The following is a 21217-nucleotide window of genomic DNA, read 5'->3' as shown; positions in this document are numbered from 1 at the left end:
CTTGGTTTAGTGTTTCCCATTGGCTCACAGTTCCCCGGATAAAATGTGAGCCAATCGCAGAAGCGGTACGAAGGTATAGTTGTTTTGATGCTAGCCTATCGCGAAATGAATCCGCGAATTTTGAATGTCTCTACTGATTAATAGAGACCTGCACAATTCGCGGATTCATTCGGTGATAGGCTAGAATTCAAACGCATACACCTCTTAGATAATTTTGCTGTTGGCTTACTGTTCATCTGGACGAATCTCAACCAGTTATAAACCATCAACCAAAGAAGGATCGAATCACAGACAAACCAGCTGAGACGACTTACAAGTCGGCAGCCAATGAACTTGCGTTATTTGCCCGAGTGTACAGGGGTATGTGCAGTCTATCCTGAAGGCCATCGAAACCGCGAATTTTGCAGTTCTCTACTGATGAATATGGGCATGCATATTTCGCGAAAAGATTTCGGGACTGGATGAAAGTTAAAACACTGTAGCATCGTCTGTGTTTCGTGATTGGGAGAGTTTCTAAAATGTACATATCGATTGTAACAACACCAATCACAGTGATTCAGTGCGGATGTAAACGCGTCCTGAGTGGCTCGGTCAAATAAGGCAACGACTTCTCTCGCAGACGGTCGCCAATTCCCAAGGAAGAAACCACAGGTGCGGGTATACCTTGTTGCAGTCTAATAAATGTTCAGATCTTTTCGCGAAAAATGCCTGCCCCTACTGATGAATCATTTACCAACAAAAACTATATTAAATGTAAAAAATAATAAAATATTGACAATAAATAGATTAAGTATTGTTTGAAACAGAAAAAATATTAAAATATAATTAATATTATTATTATGATACTATCATTCTCTTAAACACATATCTCTACGCTATCCTTTCCAAATTTTTTATTCAATAACAAAAAATAAATAAATTTAGTTTCACAAAAAATTGTAAGTGCTTTGAAATTTTTGCAAAATATTTTAAGACAAATGAAATTTAGACATGATGAATATTAATTAATTATTTTTATTTTAATGTAAAATTATGCAATTTTACAATTTCATTTTTTATAAATGCAGTTTTATATTACATTCAAACATTACTATTAATTTTTGTATATAGTAAATAATTTTATTTTTAACTTAGTTACATTTTTTAATGCTGGAATGAATACTCGCCATGTTGAGGAAATTAGGTAATCTCCATGCCACTTAACTATTCGCTCGCTTTGCTCCGAGTGTAAAGATTTTTTTTTTTGCTTTACACCTTTTTTTTAATGGTGAACTCGCTTACAACAGTTGAACGATACAGTTGATTGTATTAAATCTAATTTTTAATTTTTGTTGAATATGAAATAATATTAAAAGTTAAAAGTTTGTAAAAGTTTATTCGAGTAGGAACTCTTTACTTCTGTAGAACCTCTTCTGACGAGGAGGCGAGTTCTAACTTGCTCTTATTACCAAAACTTGTTGAGGTAGCGACGTAACGCTTACTCGCACAAGACCCAACTTACCTCTGTGTAGCTTTAAAACTTGAATTGTGTAATTGACTCTTAGGGAGGGATAGTTACCTAAAGATGCTGTACTGGTTTCAACATTTTTTTGGCCAAAACATTTTTAAAATTTTTTTTAATTTACTTCCTTTAAAAAAAATTGATCACACATTAAATATTTATAAATAGGCTACCATAAACGTAAAGTTTATTTGTGGCATAATTAAAAATTGAAGCCCTTCGCGGCCATTGTCTGGAGTTGTCTGGCCTCGCCTTCGAAGTTGCTACGACCCAGAAGCCCAGCAACTAGTGATAGCAGGGTCGTTACCACAGCGCCGAAATACCATAACCCCGAATGTCAAAATTGACCACAACGCCGACAGCTAGAAAACTGCTGTGTACCACAACGCCGAAATAATAACTGAATGAATTTGTGTGTTTTTCTTAAATGTACCTTAACGCCGAAATACCACAATCAAACCTAACCTTACCCAACCTAACCTAACCTAACCTAGCGTAATATAACCTAACCTAACTTAACCTAGCCTATCCTAGCCTAGCCTAACCTAACCTAGTCTAACTTAACCTAGTCTAACCTAACCTAGTCTAACCTTACCTAGTCTAACCTAACCTAGTCTAACCTAACATAGTCTAACCTAACCTAACCTTTGTGGCAGTCCTGCAATGACATTTTTCGGCGTTAGTGTATTTCGGCGTTGTGGTAATTCGGCGTTGTGGTACACAGCAGTTTTCTAGCTGTCGGCGTTGTGGCAATTTTGGCATTTCGGCGTTGTGGTATTTCGGCGTTGTGGTGCGTCCCCGTGATAGCACTATCACGACTGTGGTCATTCCCAGAAACGAGTTAAGTAGTATACGCCAATGACATCACAGTGGAAATTATTTGCAGCAGCCCCTTGTTATCTTCAATAAATTATATATGCTGTGGTTAAACGACGGAAAATTGTTGACACAAAAACTGTTGAAACCAAGATGGCGTTTTTCAGTTTCCGGCCCTCCGCACTTAGAGTTGTGTGTGCTGTCGGCATGGGCTCTCTCGCTGCACCTGTGCGTTTCGTTTCAGTGACCGGCCCGGCGGTATCATTGAGCTGTCCGCAGACAAAGCTGGCATGGACGTAACTCCACTCAATTTAGGATTCGGCGAAGACGAAAAGCAAAAAAGGTCATCGAGAGGATACTCCGTGTCGGGTGAGTAGGCGAAAATTTGGCCTGAATTTACCCTATTGTAAACACAAATGTTTAATGATACTCACAAATTTGTTTTCGCACATGGCCTGGATTAAAGATGCACAATACTGGTATTATCAGTAAAAAAATGTCATGACATAATTGCGAAAAGTTACAATTAAGCATGCCTAATGGTGAAAAATGAATTTGCAACACACAGCTATTTGAACTTACATTGAAATGATACCTTGCCATTAAGTTATAAACGTTATGGAGTTGTGAAAGTTAGTTCTGCATATCACGTTAGTGAAGAATAAGAACAAAGTGCCACTGGTAAGTGGAATAAGTGTCACGGATGGAGGGAAAGCATGGTACGCTACGTAGCAAGCTAGCCGTGCAATGCTGCCACATTTTTCATCCAAACGCAATACATTTTTTTCCGGCTGGGGACTCATGGGCGTTTCTGAGCTGAGTGCGGAATTTTAAGCTCATTGCGCTGTATTGTGTAATATAAAATTGTTCTTGCAATGTTGCGAAAGAGGAATGGGATCGACGAGTGGATTGTACAATATTAAATGAGAATATGTAACTTTCTGATTTGAACCTACTGGCGACATTCCCCCCTAGTTATCTATAAACAAAACTGTTAAGAACATTGCTTCATTCTTGTAATGTAATCTATTTGGTATATAATTTGTAGCCTACATTCGAATACCATTCATTGATGCGTGGTGCTGCAAAGCACACTGCTAAACTTTTATACTTCTCAGAGGTAGAGAGATATGTTTACAATCCTGGTTTATATTGATGCGGACTCGCTCCCAGTATATGTTCAATTCTCGCTGAAGAATGTGAAGAATGAACATCAAAACCACTACAATGAAAGCTTGAAGAGCATTGACGTCGCTCCAAGTGCTCCTCCCAGTCGCTTAGACCACTGTTGCACATTGCCACCTCTTTGCCCCGATGTGCACGTGTGTGGAATGGTTTGATAAAGGGAGGAATTGAAGGAAATGAAAGAGCTGTGGGAACGCCGGCAAGACGCACCAGGAAGAGGGGAGGGATAATCTTGCAAGCTGGATCATCGCGCCCGTCAAGTCGCGCAGCCGCCGCGGGAGTAAGCAGCACAGGGAGTGTGGCTGGAGGCAGCAGAGTTGTCGGACGCGCTGGAGGCAGCAGAGTCGTCGGCCGCGCTGGAGGCAGCAGAGTCGTCGGACGCGCTGGAGGCAGCAGAGTCGTCGGCCGCGCTGGAGGCAGCAGAGTCGACGGCCGCGCTGGAGGCAGCAGAGTCGTCGGCCGCGCTGGAGGCAGCAGAGTCGTCGGGCGCGCTGGAGGCAGCAGAGTCGTCGGGCGCGCTGGAGGCAGCAGAGTCGTCGGACGCGCTGGAGGCAGCAGAGTCGTCGGACGCGCTGGAGGCAGCAGAGTCGACGGACGCGCTGGAGGCAGCAGAGTCGTCGGCCGCGCTGGAGGCAGCAGAGTCGACGGACGCGCTGGAGGCAGCAGAGTCGTCGGACGCGCTGGAGGCAGCAGAGTCGACGGCCGCGCTGGAGGCAGCAGAGTCGACGGCCGCGCTGGAGGCAGCAGAGTCGTCGGGCGCGCTGGAGGCAGCAGAGTCGTCGGGCGCGCTGGAGGCAGCAGAGTCGTCGGACGCGCTGGAGGCAGCAGAGTCGTCGGACGCGCTGGAGGCAGCAGAGTCGACGGACGCGCTGGAGGCAGCAGAGTCGTCGGCCGCGCTGGAGGCAGCAGAGTCGACGGACGCGCTGGAGGCAGCAGAGTCGTCGGACGCGCTGGAGGCAGCAGAGTCGTCGGACGCGCTGGAGGCAGCAGAGTCGTCGGGCGCGCTGGAGGCAGCAGAGTCGACGGACGCGCTGGAGGCAGCAGAGTCGTCGGACGCGCTGGAGGCAGCAGAGTCGTCGGGCGCGCTGGAGGCAGCAGAGTCGTCGGGCGCGCTGGAGGCAGCAGAGTCGTCGGACGCGCTGGAGGCAGCAGAGTCGTCGGGCGCGCTGGAGGCAGCAGAGTCGACGGACGCGCTGGAGGCAGCAGAGTCGTCGGACGCGCTGGAGGCAGCAGAGTCGTCGGACGCGCTGGAGGCAGCAGAGTCGTCGGACGCGCTGGATGCGTGCTCGCGGATGCTCGCGGACGGACGCCTCGGCCGACGCGGGTCGCAACCACGGCGAGGAACTCTTCAGGTTCGTCATCTCGTTCCACGCCGGGAACCTGCGGTACTTTCCTGGACAGTGACACACCTGGGCTAGGCTTGATCCCCCAGGCCACGAGGCTCGAACCCCTCTACCACCCGTCTAAGCAGCCGGGACTTCAACCACCACTGACGGGATTAGCCCCGGCGACGTCAGCATATAATCGCTGTAAATAAGTTAGGTTAAAAATACAATCATTATTTCAAAAAGAATTAACAATCATGATTTTATTACATAAAATTGACTAGTAACTTTATAAAACGTACAGTGGAAAACCACAAGAAAAGCAAAAGTATTAAGTTAAAATATTCGAAATTTTAGAAGTAGCATAATAAAGTGCAATTACGTTAATAAAGGATAAATATTTATAGTTGAAAAAAACCTAATTTTTTTAAGGCGCTCTAAGAATTACAAGGCCCGTGGGGCTAGTAACAGACAAGAAACGAGCGCAAATAGAAAATACACTACGGTGTAAGGAAAGGCTGACTACAGAAACGTGGGCAAAACACAACACACGCAAAAAGCTGTTGGCAATTTACAAATCCCTAGTGACGCAAAGTTACGAAACAACTTAAATTGAATACAAGAAAATTACAACAAAAAATGTTAACCGCGATAAATAAAGGCACATAATCACAATAGTTTACGACTAGAATGAACTGTGGGCAGGATGTTTTCAAGATTATACAGTACATGCGCCCAAGCACTCATAGTCATGGCACGCAGCCAGAAAAAAAGGTAACCAGGAGACACAATTTTGACTGTGGCGGCCGAAGCAAGAACTTAGAAGAAAGGAACAAATCCAAATACATATTTAAGATGTGGTCAAAACACACCAACAACCAAACTCTAGATAAGAAGACTGCCATGAATCACTTGAAGATCCTTTCCGGGACACTCGCTGACGTATTAACACTATGTATTTTTTCCTGACGTTACTAAAACTAAGTGTATTTGGTTAGGAAAGGTCTGGATTAGGGAAGAGTCTAGGTGCGTCCCAGGCCGCAGCCATTACGCCTAATAATGCTGGGTTTCAGCCAGGCAGAAAGGGTAGCATGCATCGTGTGCTTTGATAGGGGATTGGCCACCCATGCAAGCAATATATATTGATGCCATGACTTACTCCCCTATCTTAGATTTAGACTATAACTAGTCAAGTTGAGCCCAGATAAAACCTTCATAGACACAGGTAAAACCCTGGGCTCATTCATGCGAAGTTAAATATTGCAAGCATTAAGCAGGCAGGTTCAGTACAGGATACGGATGGGCCAGGAAGAAAGTTCCAACCATGCTGGGGTCGGGAGCTTGGGTTTTGCGGTCCGCATTGTTGACAGACTATACCTATCGTTATGAAAATAGTTTTGCGTTGTCAGAAGGGTCATAGACATGTTCTGGGTAATTGTTAAAAGAATCTTTAGAATTTAAGATTTTGTAGGCTCTCATGGTTTGAATTAAAAATAAATTGTACTGTCTAAGGAGGAATTGAGGGGTGGAATGTAGAACTGCCAGAAGGAAATGAAGAGTAAAATGGAGGATTGCTTAGAGGTAATGAAAAATGAAATTAATAACTGCCTAATAAGTGTATAAAAGGTTAGTCTGATATGATTTTTATGTTAGGTATTAAGGGAGAAAGTCAATGACCGCCACCATCTTGGATTGGTGATGCCAAAATTAATTTCACAAAATCGCTTAAGTTATGCAAAAAATAGCAACAAAAATCATTTTAAAGTTTCTTAATCTATAACATGACCTCGACCACGACTAAAATTTGATACCCAAATTACATTTTTTTATACTGAAAATTAAAAATTACAAAGATTATAAAATATATTTAGTAAATTTATTGAATATATCATGAACTTCAGATTCCCTAGTTAAATTTCGGAAAGGGTATTTTAATTAATAATTATTAATATATTTTACAATATTTTAATATAAATATAATTAAAATGCATCGAAACCCTTACATTACTTACTTACTAGACCATGGTTTGATTCCCGCCGAAAGCATGTGTAAATTTTTTTTTCCAGCAGACTGGCCTCTTCTATCACGTCGAATGTAACTACTGAAGTCATGTAAGTCATATTGGCCATCATATTGGATTACCATTTCATGTGCTAGAATATGTTATTACCAACTGCCATCTTACTTCATTTTTTGTCCACTGAACCCACTAATGTACATAAATCACCAGACCGTTACGCATCATAGCGTTTGCCTGCTTTTTCATCTCTCCTGACCACCATTTTGTAAACCTTTCAAAATCGCTAAAATGGTTTTGGAAAAAGCAAAAAAAAAAAAAAAAACTGTTTACGCATTAATTGATTTGATCAATATTGCAGTGCTTGTTTTGATCTCTGGTATATGCAAAAAGCTATTAGTCATAAAATTATTAAAAAGTACTTTTCTCATTAAATTTTTATACCTTAATGCCTAAGTACTATCCTCACTACCAATAAACAATCTATTGTATGCAAATATCCTTTTGAGTAAATTCACTGAGAATGCTTCTTCTACCATGGGATATATATATATATATATATATATATATATATATATATAATGCAACCTATTTTATGATATTACAGTGTCATCTACAAAATTATAGGCCAAGCTACCTACCTGAAGGAAAAAATAAAATAAGAGGTTGAATTGAAGAACTGTCAGAAAGAAATGAAGAGTAAAACGAAGACTCTCCCGGAACGAATTAAGAATGAAGTGAAGAACAGCAAGTTAAGGTTGAATATGCCATAAAATTTGAAATTTAAAATAACGAAGGAAAGATAATGACCTGATGGATAATGAAGAGTCAAGAATAAACAATGACTGACACCAATCAATTTTCTATCAAGAAACGTACTATACCTAGTTAATATACAACTATTTACTTTTTCACTATTCTTAAGAAAAAAGGCTTTTTGGTCACCTTGGGTATTTAATTATTATTATTATTTTTCTAAATTATATATTTTTTATCCTATTTGATTCTAGGCGTAATATTTGAATAGTAGCATAGGAACAATTTTAATTCAATGCACCATAATTTTCTTCAAACTAAATAATAAAATGTAAATGAACAAAATACGTTTCTTTTAAAAGGGTATTTAGCGTGTGCTTAAGTCTATGGTATTGATTTTAACAAAACCATGTTTTATAATAATACATGATATAAGCGCACTTAAATGTCAGGTGAGTTCCATTTATTTTTGTGGTAAATCAAGCTCTCAATATTGCTAACTACTCCATTGTGAGTTTCCAAGTATTATGCATATAGTTGAAGCATGCGTTTCTTAGCAATTACAAAATAAAATTTAAGAAGTAAAGGCAGATCAGCTAACGTAGGTTTCTGATTTCACGGAGAAATTAAAACACAATATTTTATAGCTATTTTTTTTCTCTTAGTTCTGTTTTACTTACGATTTACTGATTGTTACTGTACATGCACATTATACAAAGTGTTTAAGAAATGTATGCATACACTTGGACCAGTTATTCTCAACTCAAAAATAAGAACATTTAGACAAGCCAACAAACCTGTAAAGGGGAATGCGAAAATGATATTGTTTGGAATATAATGAAATGTTCGCGAAAAACAAATTATAAATGGTTGCGTACGTAATAACTCAATCACGGGTTTTAATAAAAAAATTATAAAAACGTAGATTGCGAATGTTGTACCCACCTACCCCAAGCATACACAAAAAAACCATGGTAAAATTTCCCCAACATTTTACAGCTTATGCTTAGTTGCACGTTATGAAATATTTGGGCCTAAATTACAAGACAGGTTTATTGGTGCAATGCTAAAACTCTCGCTATTGTCAGAATGTACCATATTGTTAACACACATTACAATTGGCCTTCTTGGTATCGGCAATTATTACTCTAAGAAAACCTTTTTTGGTAATTATATCCAAACGTTTCATAATCTGCTTGGAAAATTTCATTACACTTTAAAGAGTACCAGCTCCTAATTTTTACATGATTGGGATTAATTCCTTAAAAAAAATTTTCATTTAACTATAATTTTTTTTCTTAAGTCATACTTATAAAACTGTATTACACTTACCACCCCCCACTTTTTTTCTGTTTTAGATAGGGCCTGGTTGCCTTCTGGCGGCCAATAAATAACTGGCACAAGTATTTACATAGCTTTTGAAATAAGTTTCAATTAAATATTATAGAAACAAGGACTTGTAAAAATTAACTATATTAACTATAATTGAACATTTATAACCGTACTTTTAGCCTCCTTTTTTACTAGTTCCAACGCACAATTTGTAACAGCAAAATTTTAAAATTATTTCAATATATGAAATAATATTTACTATTCTTATAAAGAATTGTTAGCTCGAATGTAATGCACATTTATTAACACAAATGAATATTTAAGCCAAAACATGATTATTCAATAATACTTCAAAGGGTAATAATATAAACGGTAATAATCGGTATCACTCTAGTCTCAGTACTTTACTCCTTATGTTTTACTAACCAGTAACATATATTGGCAACAAACGACATGGATCATTCTCTTCCTTGGCAAAACCCAGGGAAGCTTAAGTAAACCTGGTCTATTATTTTTACCAGACGGTAAACTTGAAAGATGTGACAATATTCCCTAATTTAGTGACGCCGATGATAAACTGCCTTTACTTTTTTTTGTAAAAAATATTTTATTTGTCCGTTCCTTTAAGCTGCTTGCCAGTGAACTGTTTTAAATGTTACTTATTGCTGCGCCATCTACTGTTTACTTTAGTTGGCTGTATTTACAGATAGTATGGATTAACTTGCTTTTTAAGATAACCTGCTTGCTTCTCCTAGGTGGCATGACCGACACAGTTGTAGTTTTGGATTCTTTGACGAAAATCAGCAATAATGTCAACAAAAATGCACACTATACACCTAAAGTAGGAGCATCTCCAGCTGTTTCTGTTCATTGCTGCACAAAGGAAAGTCAACCACTGCTTCTGCAAGACGCTCCAAGTAGGTAGCTATGATTCCTTCACATGCTACAATATCGTTATGCTTGTTGCATATTTTACTTTTTTATTAATTTTTGTGCTCTTAAAAAGCCAGTATTCTTTACGAGCTCCTACTAAAATACAAGCTGCTGGGATTACTTTACAGAACTCAATGAATTAAAAAAATTAAATAGGTTTTGTGATTTTTCATAGATCACACTAATGTATTCAAACCGATTAACTTTTTGAAGACGCGTACAAGTTTAAATTATTTTATATTTAAGAATCGTGATTGTACACACAGGGTTAATAGAAGCAGTGCTGTACATAATTTTTTCTTAATAAAATTATACGGGTAGGGGATATGTACCCAATCTATAAGTTATGTTATGTGTAAATGCACAGTTTTATTATAAACCTTGTTTTATCTTTGAATTTTGACCGTCTACTTTAGAAATACAATAGTGGTGAAAAAAATCTTATAAACAAGATATAACTCTGTAAGCATGCATTTAATGTAGTGCTATATATATATATATATATATATATACATATATATATATACATATATATATATATGTATACATTAATTAGAATCCCACATTCAAGAAGCTCTATTATCGCCCCCCTGAAAACTATCCTTGCCTGTTAAAAGGGATTACAAATGGGTAACATTATGTAAAAAAAATTTAATCACATAAATATTAACTGATATAAAACAATTAAGGTGACAGACTGTACAATTAATAGGTGTTTAATATAATTGAACCATTTACACTTTTAAAGGGCTATTTATCAGTCATTTATAAACTGGTTAATTATTTCAAAACTGATATCACCAAAGGCGAGATTCTAGGGATGATACTCATGACACAGCGTAGAAACAATAATTGAACTTGATGTTCACAGTAAAAGCACACTGTCTCAATAGTATCCTCCCAGAGGTAGGTGTGGTTGCTCTGGCATCATACTCATGTGGCCAAAATTGGGGGATTCCATCCCTCCTCTAACATTACTCAGTTTACTAACTCCAAGTCTTTTTACTCAGTGATACAGCATATAAACAAGTGTTGAGCTTTAATGTTCACGGTCTTGTGTACAAGGCTGTCTGTTCGATCTCACCTTTGGAATCACTTAGTTTAATAGCACCAAGTCTGTTCACTCATTGCTGGAGCTTCTGTTCTGGCAAGCTAACTGTGACGGGTTCCATTCCCGGCCTTGCCGATGGTTTTACCCCCCTGGGTACAGTACCGGGTGTTCTTCATCCTGTGGAAGGCAGTGGGGTACCACTGCTGTATCATCTCACAAACTACGCTCCAACTACGCCACTGCCATCACCTTATGGTGATGACTAGTGACTGGTGTCACTCTCCGAGTCAATTAATCCATATCCTTATCAGTATACTCACAATTCGTTCAACTCCGAAACAGTGTCTTAGGTTCCTAAACTTCAAACGACTATGTTAAACATAACACACTGAAAATCTCTTCGTAGGAACCAAAATTTGTAACTGCAAACCTTACAGACAGTTAATATAAGGGAAAAAACAGGCTGGAGGTACTTTACAATAATTGTTCCTGTGACTCACACAACTGGTTTATAATGCTCAGTATGCTTGTCCTTGTTTGCTGGCTTTTCAATTTAATAACGTTTTCCTTTTAAATCTATTACAGATATATTATTGTGCAAATTCAGTGTAAGGGTTAAATTATATATCAACACCAAGTTCAGAATTTATACTTTTGCTAAGCAGTCTTAAATTTTCCAAAAAAAAAATGGCTTTGTTAAGTGAAGTAAATGGAAAAATAATAAACAGTAAGGATGTCTACTAAAAATCCCATAGAGGAGCGCCAACAGTGGAGAGACTGCAAGCTTGGTCAGTGCCTTGCAGTCAAAGGTCATGCGGTGTCTATTATAATATGTAGATTCGCCCTTAGCATCCCCTCACTTTTCGGCTTTGAACATGCAATGTAACTTCAGTACAACAGCAGCCTTAACTTTGCCACAAAAAAATAGTTACAATGTCCGTCTCTATGATAACTTCATAATCCCGTCTTGATCTCTGTCAGAAATAACATTTTTTACTATATAATTTTTTTGCTTTTTCTATAGAGAACACAATGCATCTATAGTTGCGGGTCGGCACGTGCTGCTGGAAACTGCGCAAGTGTGCGAGTATGCGTGGAAGAGCATGAGCCTGCTCATTGATTCGGCCAGTGTGTGCAGGCAGTGCCAGTTCGCAGAGGCTTCTGGCATTCTAGGACATGGTGGATCGACGGCGGAGAGATGAGCCGTAACGAAATTAGCTAGCTGCTACAACCATTTGTGACAGTCCAGCTCAGAGTATTTACAAAAACTAATGTGCTTTAAAAGCGTCTATGTAAATACTCTAAATATATGGTTCCAACTATTCAGACGAATTGTTTTGGCATAGAAGAATTCATTATAAAATTTCAGTTTGTCATATCTCATTTCTCGAAAAAAAAAATTAATATGGCAACATAATGTCATCCATCGCAAGTACATATCTCATGCCATTAAAACTCTTCCGGATCAACTTTGAGCATGCACGTTTCCAGCACTATTTCATGCATGCCCGTATTATTTGGACTGTGTAGTGACTTACATACTCACTTACGCCACTTAATTGCCACTTAAGGTGTATGCTTACATGTATAAGCATTTGAGAATAATGATTAAGCTATATGTTCATCTCAGCTCATGTTTCGCCTTCTCGATCACAGTGGGGGATATTCAGAAAAATTAATGTTTTATCTTGATATACACATAATTGTATTCGTGAATGTAAAAAAAACACAATAATATATACACACGCTCAAAATATCGTTTGAACTGACTCTCTGTATAACTTTTTCAGATGCTGGTATGTCAACACCTCAATTGACACGGCACCAGTACGCAGAAAGACAAACCACGTCTTTGACCCAGAACGATGAGACGGACTCGTCCGTGCAGTCCACGGCCAAAGTGAAAGCCTCGTCACAGGTTCCTCCACTGTCGTCCGTGGCCGGGTCCTCCTACTACACCACACCCTCGCCTCCCGTACATTCCAGCATGCCTACAGAGGCGCCCCCTCCCTCGCTACTCACTCAGGGGACGCTGGATGAGGAGGATGCTTGGGTCGAGCGGAGCAAGGAGACTGACGTGTATGAGAGACTGGAGCAGCTGAGTAGGTAAGTACAAAGCAGGGTTCTCTTACAAAACCACTCCCTCGCCTCCCGTACATCAGAGCATAATGACAGGGGCACCTCCTACCCCACTTCTCACTCAGGGTATGCTGGACGAGGAGGATGCTTGGGACTAACAGAGCAAGGAGAATGACATGTATGAGAGACTGGAGCAGCTGAGTAGGTAAGTACAAAGCAGGGTTCTCTTACAAAACCACTCCCTCGCCTCCCGTACATCAGAGCATAATGACAGGGGCACCTCCTACCCCACTTCTCACTCAGGGTATGCTGGACGAGGAGGATGCTTTGGACTAACAGAGCAAGGAGAATGACATGTATGAGAGACTGGAGCAGCTGAGTAGGTAAGTACAAAGCAGGGTTCTCTTAATAAACCAATCCCTCGCCTCCCGTACATTAGAGCATGACAACAGAGGTACCTCCTACCCCACTGTTCACTCAGGGTATGCTGGACGAGGAGGATGCTTGGGACTAACGGAGCAAGGAGACTGACGTGTATGAGAGACTGGAGCAACTGATTAGGTAAGTACAAAGTGGGGTTTTACTTACTACGCCACTCCCTCGCCTCCCGTACATTAGATCATGATGACAGAGGTGCATCCTACAACCCCACTCACGAGAAGGATGCTTGTGTAGAACTTAGCAAGGAGACTGAAATGTACGACAGACTTGAGCAGCTCAGTAGGGAAGTCCTTCGCCGGGTCCTCATACTACATCACTCTCTCCTCTCCCATACATTCCAGAATGCCGACAGAAGCGTCCTATCCCGATGTTCAATCAGGGCATGCTAGACAAGATGTATGCTGGGCTCGAACAGAGCAACGATATGGACATGTATGAGACACTGGAGCAGCTCATTAGGTAAGTCCTTCGTCTGGTCCTCCCAAAACACCACACCGATGCCTCCCCTGCATTCCACCATGTCGATAGAGGCCTTCGCTTCACCTCTGTCTACTCGGGGGATGCATGGTAGGGAGGATTCTTGGATCGAGCAGAGTAAGTTGACGGATATTTATGATATACTGAAGCAGTTAAGTTTTTCGCCGGGTCCTCCCAAAACACCACACCGATGCTTCCCCTACATTCCAGCATGCCGATAGAGGCCTTCGCTTCACCTCTGTATACTCAGGGGACGCATGGTAGGGATGATTATTGGATCAAGAACATGAAGGAGATGGACATGTATGAGAGACTGGAGCAGCTCTGAAGGTAAGTCCATCGCTTGGTTCTCCTGCTACACCACTCCTTCATCACCCGTACATTCCAGCATGCCGACAGAGGATGATGGACGAGGAGGATCGAGTGGAGCAAGGAGACTGACCTCAATGAGGGACTGAACCATATCAGTAGGTAAGCGATACGAGTGTTAAAACTCCGCTTGATAAGATACTCTAAGTACCTTTTGGTACTGCGAGGATACCTACTTAAGCTTAAAACATTTTAAAACATATAAAAAATTTTAACCTTAGCAAAAATAAATATAGTGTTACGAATGTTTTTGCTACATCTAATCACCTTAAAAATTGATCTTAAACTTATTAAGCATGCCACATTTCATATTTAAAACAAATAAAAATAATTTCTCTTTCCAGGCAACTATTTGCAAAGTTTTAATTACTGTCACAAGTATTATTATGACGTTCAATCACATGAATTTCTAAAAAAAATACAAGTTTATAAATATCCTTAAATCTGTTTTGTATTAAATGATCACGTTTTCCTTTACTAAAAAAAACATTATTGGCTTTGACTTGAAAATAAGCTAAGATCAAACAGGTTCATTAAACAAGGAAATATAATGTATTCAACATTACCGTCTTATATAAGCCCCACCACAGTTTGAAATATACTCTGGTAGCTTTTTTTCTTTTAATATAATGTATTATTCTGTTCAAATGTAGACAAAAGACTTCCACCAATAGTTCTACTAGATCAGTCTTAAAATGTTCAATAAATAATTTCATGTCTATTTAATAATACTCTATCAGTGCATGCGTGAGAATGTTGCAAAATGAGATATATATTTTTAAATATTTTGTGTACTGTATCTAGCATTATTTGAGCCAATTTTTCCTTTTTTTATTTTATTCTTTGAGCTGTTCAAGGTTATATTTTCGTGATATTTACATGTCACTTAATGGTGACTGGAGTTTCATTGTTAATCCACCATATTGTTACCACCATGCAACATGATACTGGGTTTTGGCTAGTGGCTGCTTCTGCGGCAGGATGATTGACCTTGTCACTGAAGTCACGCCGGCAGGATGATTGACCTTGTCAGTGAAGTCACGCCGGCAGGATGATTGACCTTGTCACTGAAGTCACGCCGGCAGGATGATTGACCTTGTCAGTGAAGTCACGCCGGCAGGATGATTGACCTTGTCACTGAAGTCACGCCAGCAGGATGATTGACCTTGTACTGAAGTCACGCCGGCAGGATGATTGACCTTGTACTGAAGTCACGCCGGCAGGATGATTGACCTTGTCACTGACATCACGCCGGCAGGATGATTGACGACCGTGGCGTGCTAGAGTTGCTTGACGTCATGCGAGTCGCATGCTCGTATCACACACCTGGACACCGCCGACCTCTGGAAGTGGTTGCGGCGGGCAAGTCAAGCGAATGACTGCGTTCAGTTGGCAGACGTTCCCGGCGGGCTGTCCAAGGTTGTGTGAGTCGTAGTTGCGCGCTGAGAGGAATTACTGAGAGCGAGATATTTGGCGTGAGGTGTACGAGAGCAAGACAGAGGGTTGTCGCATCAACAACAGCTGGGTTTTTTCCGTGAGCAGACTGGCCAGACGAGTGTGTGGACTGTGGACCACGCGAGTGAGTGAACCAGAGGCCCCTATGGCGCCTGAAGACTAGCGTAGCGAGGCAGTAGTGAGTTAAAGTAGCATAAGTATGGCTTTGGACCTAGTTTTATTTTTGTGTTCTTTTTCCAGCGGTAGTCATTTTTAATTAGTTATTTTAACTTACATCATGTATATAGTTATATGTGTAGTAGTTTAGTAAAGTAATACGTGAAATTAGATTTAATCATATTTTTGTATTAACTTTCCAATATTTTTGCGCAACTAGTTTTATAGATGCAGGAAGGGATGAAAAATTTTAAAGTACAGATTTTATTGTTAGTATATTTCAGACATTATATCGCTGAATAATTTACATTGAAAGAATATCCGAAACTTGTAGAATACCAACTTAGGCTTGCAACCCATTTTATTTTATTTCTCACCCCCAGTTATTTCGTTAATTAGTCGCCATTTATTTTACCGTTCATACTTAAATTGTTTTTCATATGTAGATTAGATTTGTATCGATTGCTGTTGCAACATAGTCGCCAAATATTCAAGTATTAGGGTATCTTTGTTGTACTTGTGTTCGCAGATAATTTGTTTTTCTATGTGTTGAAGTCTAAGCCAATGGGGATTTCACCTTACAATGTCCACGTTTGAAATTTACATATGTAGGAAATAAATCATTAGTATGTAAAAAATTAATTTATAGTTAAATATACTGTATTATTAAGTAAAATATAGTAAATTACTTGTGCTAGTCAACGAACATTTTCCCAATTTTAATAAACTGAGAACAAAATGAAGAAAAATTTTAAAATTTGTTTTATCGTTATATGTTAACATTTAAGGTTATTCATAAAGAACTAAAAATATGTTATTTTTAAGTATTTTATATTATTCGTAAAAAAACTATTTTAAAATTATACATGTAAAAGAGGAAAGTAATAAATTGTATTTGTCAAACAATAATGCAATATTCAAAACAGGATAAGATAACACTGTTAAATTTTAAATTATTTGGTTGAAGGACATTCAAAAAATTAGTTAAATGTCTGAACTTATAACGAATTTTACATCTAAAATAAATCAATAAGTGCTTTAACGTTTTTAATAAAATTATACAAATATAATTTTATCACTGGTAATTTTTTCATGAAATTTATATTTAATATGTAAATATGTTGGTTAGTTTAACTAATTTTTTAGGTTTTTGGCAATAGTAATTTTGACTACACATTTATAAATGAACAACGTTTCACTGAAAGAAGAGCAAATAAGTTATATACTAAGAAATAAAGACGTAGAAGATTTAACTAATTACTACATATAAGATAAATTTCTAAGCAAATAATTTAAATTAATTTATATTACAAGAGAAGCACTACATAATATCTGTATTCATTATTTAAAACTGGTATTTTATATTATTTAATTTAATTGTGTTTTACTTGTAGAAGTTTCGAATTTCAACAATTTTACATGTGAGGATTTCTTGTGACTATGAAGAGTAATTTCAAATCATAATTCTAATACTTCACTTAATAACTAAAATTTATTTTTCTTAACTTTCTTCTAACATTAATTCTTACTTATCTAGTAAGATACACAACACACATCAGGTTGACATATTAGAACTTTTTCGCAATACCAAATGTCGTAATCACTCTAAATTTTAACATCAATACATATTTATTTTGTTAAACTGAAACCGCGTGGCCGTAATAATTTGGAAATATTTTTTCTTCTTAATAAATGAATAAGTACAATTTTTATATTTTATTTTTAATTATTTAATTTTTTGACGCAAGTTTTCATGTTTTCTGACACATGCACAATATGAAACCGATTGGCTATTTTAAGTGAAATATTGAGAAATAATGGTCTGTCAATAAATGAAAAATATACATGACATTCGTATCTCAGATCCAGGAAAATAAAATTAAAAATCATAATTTGAAATTACAAATTTTTCATATATATATATATATATATATATATATATATACACACACACATACACACACACACCTGTGTGTGTGTTTCGCTCAGTTCAAATAGTGTATTTTGTCTGTTATGATTCTAGAATCAGCAAAACATTGCACTTTTCTTTACTGTTATAAATGTATTTACTTGCAAGAGTGTTAAACACAGTAAATGCTTATCTCATTTATGCCACGATGAATACCGGCAGTAACCCTTTCTACATTATAACATAAATTTGAAATACTTTTTAAGTTGGTAACATTTTGTGATAACCTACTACGTTTAACATCATAACCATTGTTCTTTTATTTCAACTAATGAATTGTATTATAGATGTTATAAAATATTCAAATTCGGACGTGTGTATACATATATACATATTTATATCACAATAGTGTGACAGACGCGACAACCGAATGTCGCACCAAAGTGAACGTAACCAACCTAAACAAACAACAAGATATATTAAGTTTCTTGCTGGACTACATAAACTACATTTATCAATTTTTACAAACGGTTTTTAATTGACTTGTTTGAGAATTTTTTTTCAAAATTTAATATTTAACAACAGGAAAGAATGTTTTACAAGACGGTTTTTACTAACTTAACGAACAAATTCAGAAAATTAAATTGTAGGAAATGTAATTGTATTATTAATGTTCCAGAAGTTTAACCAGCATTTCGTTAAATTTGCCCCCGTGAAGCGATGAAAATACAAAAACTTTCCAATCGTAAAATATGTTACGACCGCAAATTTTGTCACATTGGCGTGACCGGTGTGTCTAACGCAATTGGTTAGTAATTTTATAATATTCACTGTTGTTAACTGCTTGCTCCACCTTTTCGGGCAGGATTCAAGTGTGTTGATTGAATGGAAACGTTTTGTGTGGTTCGTTCCAGACAAGTGCAGTCGCTGGAACACTCCATGGCCAGCGACGTCCGATTGATCCTCACAATCCTGCAGCAGCAGAAAGTCGGCAGCTCCGAGTCATCCGGCTCTTCTATCATTCCCGAGTACAGGGAGGTAGGTCAGAGCTGTTTCACCGTGCCTCAGTACAGGGAGGTAGGTCCGAGGTGTTTCACCGTGCCTCAGTCCAGGGAGGTAGGTCCGAGGTGTTTCACCGTGCCTCAGTCCAGGGAGGTAGGTCCGAGGTGTTTCACCGTGCCTCAGTCCAGGGAGGTAGGTCCGAGGTGTTTCACTGTATCTCAGTACAGGGAGGTAGGTCAGAGCTGTTTCACCGTGCCTCAGTACAGGGAGGTAGGTATGAGGTGTTTCACCGTGCCTCAGTATAGGGAGGTAGGTCCGAGGTGTTTCACCGTGCCTCAGTCCAGGGAGGTAGGTCCGAGGTGTTTCACCGTGCCTCAGTCCAGGGAGGTAGGTCCGAGGTGTTTCACCGTGCCTCAGTCCAGGGAGGTAGGTCTGAGGTGTTTCACCGTGCCTCAGTCCAGGGAGGTAGGTCCGAGGTGTTTCACCGTGCCTCAGTCCAGGGAGGTAGGTCCGAGGTGTTTCACTGTATCTCAGTACAGGGAGGTAGGTCAGAGCTGTTTCACCGTGCCTCAGTACAGGGAGGTAGGTATGAGGTGTTTCACCGTGCCTCAGTATAGGGAGGTAGGTCCGAGGTGTTTCACCGTGCCTCAGTCCAGGGAGGTAGGTCCGAGGTGTTTCACCGTGCCTCAGTCCAGGGAGGTAGGTCCGAGGTGTTTCACCGTGCCTCAGTCCAGGGAGGTAGGTCCGAGGTGTTTCATTGTGCCTCAGTACAGGGAGGGAGGGAGGTCCGAGGTGTTTCAATGTGCCTCAGTCCAGGGAGGTAGGTCCGAGGTGTTTCACCGTGCCTCAGTCCAGGGAGGTAGGTCCGAGGTGTTTAACTGTATCTCAGTACAGGGAGGTAGGTCAGAGCTGTTTCATTGTGCCTCAGGACAGGGAGGTAGTTCCGAGGTGTTTCACTGTATCTCAGTACAGGGAGGTAGGTCAGAGCTGTTTCATTGTGCCTCAGGACAGGGAGGTAGGTCCGAGGTGTTTCACTATATCTCAGTACAGGGAGGTAGGTCAGAAGTGTTTCAATGTGTCTTAGTCCAGGGAGGTCGGTCAAATATGTTTAAATGTGCCTCTATACAGGGAGTTCGGTCCGAGGTGTTTCACTGTGCCTCAGTATAGGGAGGTAGGTCCGAGGTTTTTACTGTATCTCAGGACAGGGAGGTAGGTCAGAAGTCTTTCAATGTGCTTCAGTACAGGGAGATAATACCGAGGTGTTTCACCGTGCCTCAGTACAGGGAGGTAGGTCCGAGGTGTTTCAATGTGCCTCAGTACAGGGAGGTAGGTCCGAGGTGTCACACCGTGCCTCAGTACAAGGAAGTAGGTCCGAGATGTTTCACTGTGCCTCAGTACGTAGGGAGGATTTTTACACGCCAGCCTGCCTGTAGATGTAAAGTTTAATGTCTTGCTATCAGATTGTCACTTATCCAAACAAACTAACAAAAACGAAAACCGGAGAAACAAGATTACGGGAAAAGAAAATGTTTATGTTAAGTATGTTTATGGTACACTAAAATCTCGCTAAAATTATTCAAAAAATGTTTTAACATAGTGTCTATTTGATTTCGATGCCGAAGTAAATCAAAATAATAGGAAAATATAATATCGTAAGAAAATAAAGAGTCATTAACAAAATTACTGCATTAACTATATTGTGGGAAAAATTAGAAAACAATACACTGATAATCAAAGTATTTTTTAATTACATTACTGTTTATTTTGAGGTTGTTCCTATTTTTATTTTATTTTAGCCGCTAGGTTGACGTCCTGGAGTTGCAGTTCTGATTTCTTCTAAGCGTGGTTCCCGATCTTCCTGACCCGTTAATTAAAAGCAACCTATTTCCTCTATTTCCTGTCTGTGAGGTGTAAAACAGCGTGTTTATATGAAATAAAATGGCAAAATGCACTCTTTTTTATGATTTTTTTTCCCTAAAAAACATTCTTCGATGTTCTAATTCGCACAAAATTTTCTTATATATTTTTTAAAGTTACTATAAGTATGTAATGTTCGCTAAATATTTATTAATATATTGACGATCACGAGCATGGCACACTAATTCCTGAACTTTAATTTAACTCAGGTGACTAACACATCAGTGGATGACTAAGTGGCACTTCCAGTCCTCATCTGTGGATGACCCAAGCGGATGTGTGTTTTTAACAAAACGGTGGGACCGCGGGGGCTGAGTGTTCATGACACCCGTCTTTCACCAAGGCTGCCTGGGTTCGTGTCCCGGCGTGGTCGAACACGGATTTATCGCACGTGGTAAACGTGGCAGACATTGCCATTGGCAGGTGGGTTTTCTCGTGGTAATCCTGTTCCTAGCAACTATGGAATGCATCAGTGCCACACTCTCATCTCATCAC

General features: G+C 39.3%; 1 protein-coding gene across 3 annotated transcripts in view; it reads left to right on the top strand.

Annotated features, from left to right (window-relative positions):
• LOC134529546 (potassium voltage-gated channel unc-103) overlaps nt 1-21217 on the top strand; it is a 408698-nt gene that overhangs the window by 369164 nt on the left and 18317 nt on the right. For all 3 annotated transcript variants that reach the window (XM_063363748.1, XM_063363750.1, XM_063363749.1), the window contains 4 exons: nt 2562-2686; nt 9689-9850; nt 12708-13023; nt 18718-18841. In XM_063363748.1, coding sequence (XP_063219818.1) covers nt 2562-2686; nt 9689-9850; nt 12708-13023; nt 18718-18841 — 727 coding nt within the window. The remainder of the gene's footprint in view (nt 1-2561; nt 2687-9688; nt 9851-12707; nt 13024-18717; nt 18842-21217) is intronic.

This window comes from Bacillus rossius, chromosome 2 (assembly GCF_032445375.1).
Source record: "Bacillus rossius redtenbacheri isolate Brsri chromosome 2, Brsri_v3, whole genome shotgun sequence".
In the NCBI taxonomy this organism is placed as follows: domain Eukaryota; kingdom Metazoa; phylum Arthropoda; class Insecta; order Phasmatodea; family Bacillidae; genus Bacillus; species Bacillus rossius.
The sequence above is the reverse complement of the archived record's forward strand: the minus strand, read 5'-3'. Positions and strand labels throughout refer to the sequence as shown.